Raw genomic sequence first — 9,358 nt, 5'->3', positions numbered from 1 at the left:
CGAAAGAGAGAGAGAGATGTGAAGTATGAAAAGGACCTGCGTCAGAGTGAGCAGAGTGAGTCATCGGGCAGTTTCAGAATGTTTTAATATGACACTGATGCAAATGCTTTACCACAGACAGCGGTTCATCATCCCTTTCTTTTTTAAGAAGAGAAACTGTTGACTGGACCACATTCAGTCTGTCTGTTAGCATTCATTATACCTATAAATACCAGTATAGGTTCTCTGCCATGGAACAGTTTAGCTGTCTAGCTGTAAAAAAATTGAAAAAAAATAACCGAAAATATGTTGTTATTTTATCGTAGGACACAATAATAAGATTAATATAAAATATATTTTTTTATAACATAGAAAACATAATTTTCCTTCTTTCTGGATCAGACATATACCATGAACGAGGAAAGACAACCACCATAAAAAATAAAGTTTAATCATGTTTATGTGCTGTATAACAAATAAAATATATTAGTGTTTAAAAAACAGGTGCATATCTACTGTGTAGGCAAGCCTAGGCTAACTTGATGACTTACGATAACAGTGATAAGTACATTAATCAATGTACTATTAACAGCTTGACTGTCTATCACGCTGCTGGACATGCGTTGGTCTGTGAACGTTACACGACACTGATTAAACTAAACCAGTACAGAGGACAGGAGAAGTCACCTAGCACAGAACAGAACAGACAGTGGGCCCAGAAAGTATGTACTTAAACAGTACTTACAAAAGTATTGCATTTGTTGCAGTCTTATTGAGCTAGAGAGACTAGTATTACAAAACTGTTGAGACTGCGGTGACCCCAAAAAAGACCAACAGACTATAGAGCAAGACAGATTTACACATTGGAAACACAACATTAAACTACCATCTGAGAGCTAATTCTAACATACATCTTGAATTATACATTGGTGATCACAGCTGAAACACCGCTAGGATCTAAGACTACTAGGCGATGTAACATTAACATCTTATGATACCAGACACTTTCACTTGTTTTCTCTAACAACAGTTATTCGGTTTTTGCTCTACACACATAAACACTGTACTGAGATTGACACCAACACTACACTGACAAAACCCTGCTTTTGGGATTAGGCAAATATTCTTGTAATACTACAGGCCAAATTGGCCCTGTCGGTCCTACAGTGAGATATGTATTAAAACACAACTTTCTGGAGTGCAACAATATAACAGATAGTGATAGGGGAAGAAATCGATACAGTTACATATCGGGATATTCTTTTTGACAATATATCGCAATATTATTTTGGACAATATCGCAATATTATTTTTGTGCTTGTTAGCTGTACATGCGCAAAAACTCCAGTATTTTCTCTTCTATAGCTTGTTATCCATCTTCTTTTAAAATGGTGAGCCAACATCCTTTCGGCACTTTTATTCACATGACTGATCAAAACACCTTTTTTATGGCTTTCATGACTCTTTTTTCATGGCTCTGCAGTATCAAATCACAACTCATATCGAATTGCCACCTAAGTATCGTGATAATATCGTATCGTGAGGTCCCTGGCAATTCCCAGCCCTAATAACAGACCAGGGGCCCTACTCAATAAAATGGGTAACTCAGTAAATGTTGTGTTGAGGTTCAAATGTGCATTCTTACAGTACAAGATCATGTGTTTGACAGACTTATCAAGGAAACTCGATTCGTCTAGGCCAACCCACGGGCAGACTGGCCATCTGGCATTTCGGGCAAATGCCAGATGGGCTGGACAATTTTTTTGCCTAGTGTGCCTGTCTAAACAGTTTGTTTTTGTGCACAATTATCATGATCTGGCTAATAATGGGGGCCTCAAGGGGGAAAAAAATGGGAGGGTATGGGGCATCAAAGTAGAAAAATGCTGGGGCTGATTTTTGGTCCCAGTCCGTCTCCTGGCCGACCTATCCCATAACACTGATCTGAACTGTAACTGGAGATCTATACACAAACAATTCTGCAGCCTCAGTTTAATTTACAGTACCACTCATAAATACATACAGTACATACAGTAGGATGAAGCAAAACTATCATTTCTCCTCCACAGATAGCTCTCTCTTTTCACCTCTGATTAAAACAGAATCCTACTGTATTCTTTACAGTACATCAGTTACCCACCGATTGAACACGACAAGCCAAAAATAGCTTGGGGTATTTTGGTTCTTTTTCATATCCTGACCATCCTGACCCGCTGCGCTCTTGTTTCACTTAACTTTATTCAAATTCATGCAGCGAAACAGAATGTAAGCTCAGGAGATCAGGATGGTGGTACAAGGCTACTTTCCCTACCCATCATTCTTAAATAACATCATGTACATCAATCAATAAATACATAAAGACCTATTCAGCATGAAAGGTATCCTGTGAAAGGACATCCTTGTTCAGTTTTCCCCATGACTGAGTCTGTGCTCTACTCTAGACGCTTTGGCAAAAACCTTAGACAAAATGAAAGAAAATAAATGCTTTTTTTGAGGCAACGTTGGTTTGTTAAGGCTCTACTGTGGCTGTGCTTGCTTTAGTATCCATTGATTTGACTGAGATAGATGCTTAGTGTAAAAAGTGTAACTGATGACTAAAACCGGATGGGGAAACAGACGAAGGATGGGAGGCACTATGTGGAATCCTCTGGTTCTGATTTGATGGTCTTCCTGTCAGTGTGGTTGGCCGCTTGATGCGAGGATCCATTTTCTAAGGTAAAACACAAAGAAAAGATCATCAGAATAAAACATGCAATGTGTTTTCTAATCATATACCTTTTCACTCATAATGTAGCTTGAATGTAGGCAGGTGTGTGCATGCAACAGACCATTACTAATACTCACGGTTTGTAGTGTGTATGTATGTTAATACATATGTGAGTCAAGAGTGAACATACATTTGCCTGAGTGGTGCTGTACCTGTTGCTGGTGCTTTGGCCTCATCTGTGTTATGGTTGTTATGGTATCGTTTGAGCTCATTGGCTAGCTGCTTCCCCAGGGGAAGCTCCCCCTCCGCCACACTCTTACTGGCCACCCGCAAGTTCATTGGTTGCTCATCTGAAAACATACATAAACACACAGACAAACATTAGGGCATGGATAAACCATTGAGATACACGCATCCATATTACACAACCAATTCCAATGCCGCTGCTGTTAGAGTATCATTCAAGAAGCTGCTTAGATGATACAAAAAATGACATTAACATTCTGTCTCTCAAAATCTTGAGAGATCTGATGCGCATTTGCTGTGGGCCCGAGTTTGTACTCCACTCGGTGCCCAAAAAAGATGTTATACTCTTCTTCTCATTCAACTTGAATAAGGTGCTTTAAATAGCTTATGAAGGAGAGACAGGATGAAAGAGAGAGAGACAGAGAGAGAGTGGGAGAGAGGAGAAAGACAAAGAGAGAGAGAAAGAGAGAGAGATCGAGAGGGAGAGAGACGCCCCTGGGCAGCAACATGGCGGAGGAGGTAAACAGGCGTGGGAGAGTTAATGACAGGTGCAGAGAGAGGATAATTATGGGTAACATGAATATAATGAGCTGTCAGGAGTATGGGCCGTGCGAGAGAGAAAAGGACGAGAGAGAAAAGGACGAAGATGGGATGAGTCCCTGAGGGATGGCTACCGGCTTAACAGATACAAACTGATTCCCTGACTTATAAAATAAGATTTGAAAGCTGGAAATGGTGATTCACAGAGCTGTGAATTTGGAGCATGAGGATAGCACTCATGTACGAGCACACTACAAAGAGAGATACAGAAGACAGACAGTACCATTACCTTGGTGCTCTGTGCTTTTGTCTACCGATGTGCCGTTGGTGCCTGGAGCATCACTGAGGTACTTTAATGCCCCTGCAGGTATCCTCCAATCCAGAGCGTGTAACCTCTCCTGTACCGCCGCATCATGGAGGATCTCCATCTGTCTGGCTAACAGACGGTCCAACTGCACCTGTTAAAACACAATACATTTACAGTTCGTTAGCAACTGCTCCTACTCTTGTCAAAAACATGCCTCCAGAAATGACAGTGTCAAATAAACATGTCTCCTATAATGTTTACTTTATAAAAATATAAAAATGTAACCCCTTTTTCTCCCCAATGGAAGCCAGCCGCAGCAATGTATTGGAGGAAACACCGTTCACCTGACGACCGAGGTCAGCCTGCAGGCGCCCGGCCCACCACAAGGAGTCGCTACAGCGCAATGAGCCAAGTAAAGGGCTCCCCTAACACGGACGACCCGGACCCGGACTCCTGATCACGGCCGATTGTGATACAGCCCGGGATCATCCCCGGGTCTGTAATGACGCCTCTAGCACTGCAGTGCCTTAGACCGCTGCGCCACTCAGAAGGCCAATGTTTACATTTTATAATCCATTTTTCAAGTATGTTACCTGAAGGTTTCTCCCAACTATCTCCTCTCCTTTGGACTTGGCGCAGGCTAGCTGTTCCCTCAGTATGCCCTGTCTCATGTGGATGGCCTGCAGAGCCTCCTGGATGTCAAAGAAGTTCTCCTCTGTCTTGATTCTTTTAGGAGACGGCTCATCTCTGTCGCCGCAGCGAGACCTACAGTGGAGAAGACAATAAATTCAGTTTGTATGCAGAGAAACATTGAAAGATATGGAAAGCATAGTCTGAACATGACCTGAATCATACCATACGATAATTTACGTAACTTAAAAATATGTCTCTGTAAAATGTAACACACTACAGTAATTAGTTACATAGTAATAACCATGAGGAGAAAATGTACTTAGCAAGTAAATAAGTCACCCATGCTTCCCAACTTACCTTAGCATTGCTAACTCTAACAAGCAAGGTTGTGTGAGGTGCAGTGGAGGAGAGTGGCTCTTACTTGCTGGTCCTGTAGGTGTATTTGTAGGTGACCTCTCTGGAGATCTGCCTGGCCAGACCAAACAGCTCGTCTCTACGGGTCAGTAGTACCATGTCTCTCATACACAGCTGGGCTGCTGCTTCGTTCACTGTCAGCTGAAAGAAAGAACACAGATGAGTCATGTTGTCAACTATAACTGGAGATACACAATTCTGTCAGTGAGCTCTTCAGTTGTAACTTCTACTACTACCGACCTACTTTTAGACAGCTTCAGCAAGCGCACACATTTTCTTCAGGTGATTTACGTTTTGTAGTTTTCACCTCTTATTTGTGGAACTGAGGTTTGTCACTTGTATTGCACTGCCACTGAGTAGACTAACCTAGTACTGCAAAAGTATCCCATCTCTTATCCCTACCTCATGAAGCGTCAGTTGTTTGCCGTCCCTCCTCTTCGAGTCGAAGCGTCCGTAGATGGCGCTATACTTCCTGATCTCCTCCTCTCTCCTTGGATCATCATCACTCATATCAAAGATGTGGCTAATCATCTTAGAAAGTTTCTTATTTGTCTTCAGCTGCTCTTTGACCTCCGCGGGGTCGCTCTTAGACAGGGACGGGGTTATCCGGTCCACACACTCCAGGACAGACTGCAAAGCTGCAGCGTCAAGTGCCTCCTGACCCTCTCGCGGTGACGACGGAGACCCCCGATCGGACGGAGAGAGGCTCTGTTCGCTGTCGTTGCTGTGACCCGACCAGAAGCGCCCCTCGCTGCCGCTCTGCAGTGGAGACCCCCCTGACACTCTGTCCCTGGCCACTTCCAGCTTTCCTGGATCCAGACAGGATGCAGCTATGACTTTGGGAACCTTGACATGGGTCTCGCCACGGGTGCTGTTACTACCCCCTCGCTCCGCGCTGACTGGCGTGGGTGACCCCTCGGGTAACTTATAGACTGGTATACTACACACCGGTACAGATGTCAGGGGCTGATTAAACAACGTTGGATTGGTGACCCAGTCTCGCAGGGATTTCTGGAGCCTCCGGACGTGCAGGGGCTTGCTGGCCATGCCCACCAGAGCCATAATCTCTAGGAACTCCTCCTCCCCGGCCTCACAGAGCTGCTGCACATCATCTCCTCCCTGCTGGATGAAGGCCTCGTAGTAGTACAGCAGGTTGGCCCTCTGGAGGATTCGGTAGAGCTGCAGCTCCCCCAGAGTTCTGGGCAACGCCGCCGCCATGGCTGGGAGAGAGAACACAAGACGGGATGGGCAAGAGGTTCTGCCTGACCAGAGAGTGTTGGTGTGTGTGTGTGTGTGTGACTGGCTAGCTAGCTGACTGACTGAAAGAGGAAGAGGCACTCCCTCCACTCTGTCTGAGTTCCCTTTGTAAGTTCTGCAGTACTAGGGCTGCAGAAGGAAGAGTGGCGGTTCGCAGTTAGAGTCCTGTTAGTTGCTGATGGGACCACATGCCACAATCCTCCTTTGCAGTATGTGTAGGTGGCCTCTCTCACACACACTGGCTCCACTTGCTTTAGCCAAGGGATTGTTAACTACCCATTTCTTGCAAGTTAGAGGACTATGCCACAAATAATTAGATATTGCTGAACGACCCTTGTGAATAATATAATTTGATTGTTTATCATAAATGGGAATTCAGAGAGTGTTTGCAAACAACTACTTCATAACCACACGCTGTCAAAACCTCTGGGCAAAATGCAACGCAACCTGATAAAACCCGACCTTCCAAAGAACAGAGAAAATCAAGACAGTATGACCATGGAATATTTGCACAAATCAATCTAGCTAAATAGAAAATAAAATAAATTCGTTTCAAAACACACAAAGTAAAAAGGTAAATACAAAATGCAGTGACCCAGCACCAGACTAAATGTCACTCAAAACCGGTCTTGCAAGTAAATCCGCATCAGGAAGATGAGTAAAAAATACCATTGTCTGCAATAATAGAACAGTGCTGCAACATTGTATCAAGGCTACAACTTGTTAAAGTATTATCATAGCCCAATAACTTATTCCAACGATGTATTTTAAGTGTTACATACCTGGTGAACGTTAGTCCCCTTTCGTTTCCTTTATCTAGTTTTTACAATTTATCAGCTACAATATAGGCTGAACTGCCATAAACTGTAACTGAATAAACTGTACAATTATCTGTAGATCTATAATTTCCTAATAAGCGCGCTCTCTGGCCTAAAAAGTCCTCGCGTTCTTTGACGTTTACCTTCCCTCCTTCGCCTCCTTGAATAGAAATACGAGTGTGTTGAACGTCTCTAGACTAGATGAGTGTGAGCTGCCTGCTTGCTACCCTACCCCCCTCCTCCCCGGCGATTGAAATTGGGATATTCCGCGGTTGCTACAGTGCTCACTCCCACGCGCCTGCGTGACGCAAATCCTGGCGTGGGCGGACAGCGGCGTGGGAGGCTTCTGCATGGAATACCAAGCACCACATCTCAGCAGTGGCAGAGGCAGGCAGCGTCGGTCACCTGGGACGGTGTGAGGCGAGGGCAGAGTAGACCCTAAAACGCCCTTTTGGCTATATGACTGTATAGAAGTGAAACTGTTGACATTTCAGATAGACTAATAAGGATCGGCTCCTATCATCTATGATGTAATTAGGTTATTTGATCTTTTAATTTTTTGATTTACATGTTTTTTACTCCTTCACTCTTTGGATAAAACACGTTAGTATATGCAAATTATGTTTCTATGCAAACATTTATTTTGAGGGTCTTGTCATGACAATTTAGTGTCTTAGTGTTTTACCCATCAGATTACTCTCAGAATTGAGGCAGTAAGTGGTAATATAGGCAGAGAGAGAAGGGGGACTTTGCCCTATGTGTGCATGGGAACCACAAACATTTCTCTAAGGACTTACACACACCCACACAAATCTTCGGCTTGCACCAGCCCGTTTTCCAATATACTCGCAGACTTGTGCATTGCCCATTTCACTTTGGGTGTGGACTGTCTACAATACACATAATCAACTCACAGAACAAGATGTTCATTCTGTGTCCTTCACTGTCATGAGACTATAAACTCCTACTTTCACATTATTATCACAAATGATATAAAGGAGAAAGGCTTGTTCTCTCTAGAGACACAACAGAAAGTGTCCTGCTTACTGTTATGATAACTCAATCTGCTTCTGTATCAATGAGCTATTTCTGGAAAGTAGGCCATGCAGCCACAGCACACAGTACAGCCTTAGGGAGATGATGAGACTTTGTTTTTATCCTGGAAAATAGATCTAGAATATATCTAGAATCTACACACTGCTACTGAACAAACTCTCAGCGCACATTTTTTGTACTCATGAGAAAAGAGACTCGGAAGCATTATACACCGACTAACTACTATCTATATTTGCAGAGCTACTTTTTTCAGCTGCAATTTTTTTTTAAAGAAAAATTATAATTATGAGTATGTATTTACCGAGCTAGGCTACTACTTTAACTGCTACGTTTTTTTTTTTACCAAGAAGATGAATTATCAAGATAATTGAGTAGAGAAATATACTGTATTTCCCATCCTTGTGAAGCTATGAGACCAGAGAACAGAGAAAAGAACCGACTAGCTACTATTTACAATAGTTTACTACATTATATTTTATGAAGAAGATTAATGATGAGGATAGGTAATTGAGTCAGAGAATGCGTCCCAAATGGCACCCTATTCCCTATATAGCGTACTTTGGACCTGAGCCCTATGGGGAACAGGGAATAGGTAGCCATTTGGGACACAGGCAGAGTAGAGGAGCAGCTGTTGTGTGGTTTTGATGTGCTTTCCACACAGCCAGACAGGGCCAGGGTAACAGAGAACAGGTACGTCCAGCCCAGATAGTTTCCAGCAGCACACCCACTCCTTTAATCCTGTCTGTGGACGGCCCTGACCTGCCATAGCCCACGCACGTGCGCGCACACACACACACACACACACTCTCCGAATACACCCGGCATTGCTGCCATGCTACATATAGGCTATATATGTTTTCCATTGAATACGTCCACTTTTAGAGATGAGATAACATATATATTTTCCATTTGCCTCAAATCGTTTTATCGGTACTGTATTTCAGATTTCTATAAGTGCTCTTTTTAAAAGTGTTCTGTACATCTTCACTGTTGTACCAATTACAAACACGTTTCACCGACACCCACGCACGTGTGCGCTTGACAGCCCCTCGCCTTACCCTGTGATAACACCCCCACACACACCAGAGGAAGCTTCCTGGTCTCAAAATGGTTAAGATGAAGGACATGAATAACACATCAATTAGAATATAATAAATTCAATATTTACAGACACGAGCACTTATGCAGGTGTTATAACACATGATGCATTAAACACTATTAAACTATAAATGTGAATAGTTGACTTTCATAGTTTTGTTAGTAAGTGAAAAGTAACATACCCTAAACGGTATGTTACGTATAGCCCATCATTTGGTGTTTTTGTGTCCGATGCCATGAGCATCTTATGTCTGAGTGAACATGTGTCTGCGAGCTAAGTGTGGGTGGAAGTGTGCGTGTGGGCGG

General features: G+C 43.2%; 1 protein-coding gene across 1 annotated transcript; it reads right to left on the bottom strand.

Annotated features, from left to right (window-relative positions):
• Positions 1-409: 409 nt before the first annotated feature.
• Positions 410-7,153, bottom strand: LOC106575217 (NGFI-A-binding protein 1). Its single transcript, XM_014151578.2, has 7 exons — positions 6,863-7,153; positions 5,226-6,043; positions 4,831-4,964; positions 4,370-4,541; positions 3,759-3,927; positions 2,896-3,033; positions 410-2,686 (listed from the first exon to the last, which is right to left on the bottom strand). The coding sequence occupies exons 2-7, from the start codon at positions 6,039-6,041 to the stop codon at positions 2,610-2,612; spliced, it is 1,506 nt and encodes a 501-aa protein (XP_014007053.1). The 5' UTR covers positions 6,042-6,043; positions 6,863-7,153; the 3' UTR covers positions 410-2,609.
• Positions 7,154-9,358: the final 2,205 nt, after the last annotated feature.

This window comes from Salmo salar, chromosome ssa17 (genome assembly GCF_905237065.1).
Source record: "Salmo salar chromosome ssa17, Ssal_v3.1, whole genome shotgun sequence".
Taxonomy (NCBI): Eukaryota; Metazoa; Chordata; class Actinopteri; order Salmoniformes; family Salmonidae; genus Salmo; species Salmo salar.
This window is presented reverse-complemented; position numbering and strand designations above follow the sequence as displayed.

Excerpts from the sequence above, each read along its gene's own strand:
- LOC106575217 (XM_014151578.2), bottom strand. The coding sequence starts at position 6,041 with ATGGCGGCGGCGTTGCCCAGAACTCTGGGGGAGCTGCAGCTCTACCGA. Across the intron at positions 4,965-5,225 it reads AACAACTGACGCTTCATGAG|CTGACAGTGAACGAAGCAGC; the intron begins GTAGGGATAAGA and ends TCTTTCTTTCAG. Across the intron at positions 4,542-4,830 it reads TACACCTACAGGACCAGCAA|GTCTCGCTGCGGCGACAGAG; the intron begins GTAAGAGCCACT and ends TCTCCACTGTAG.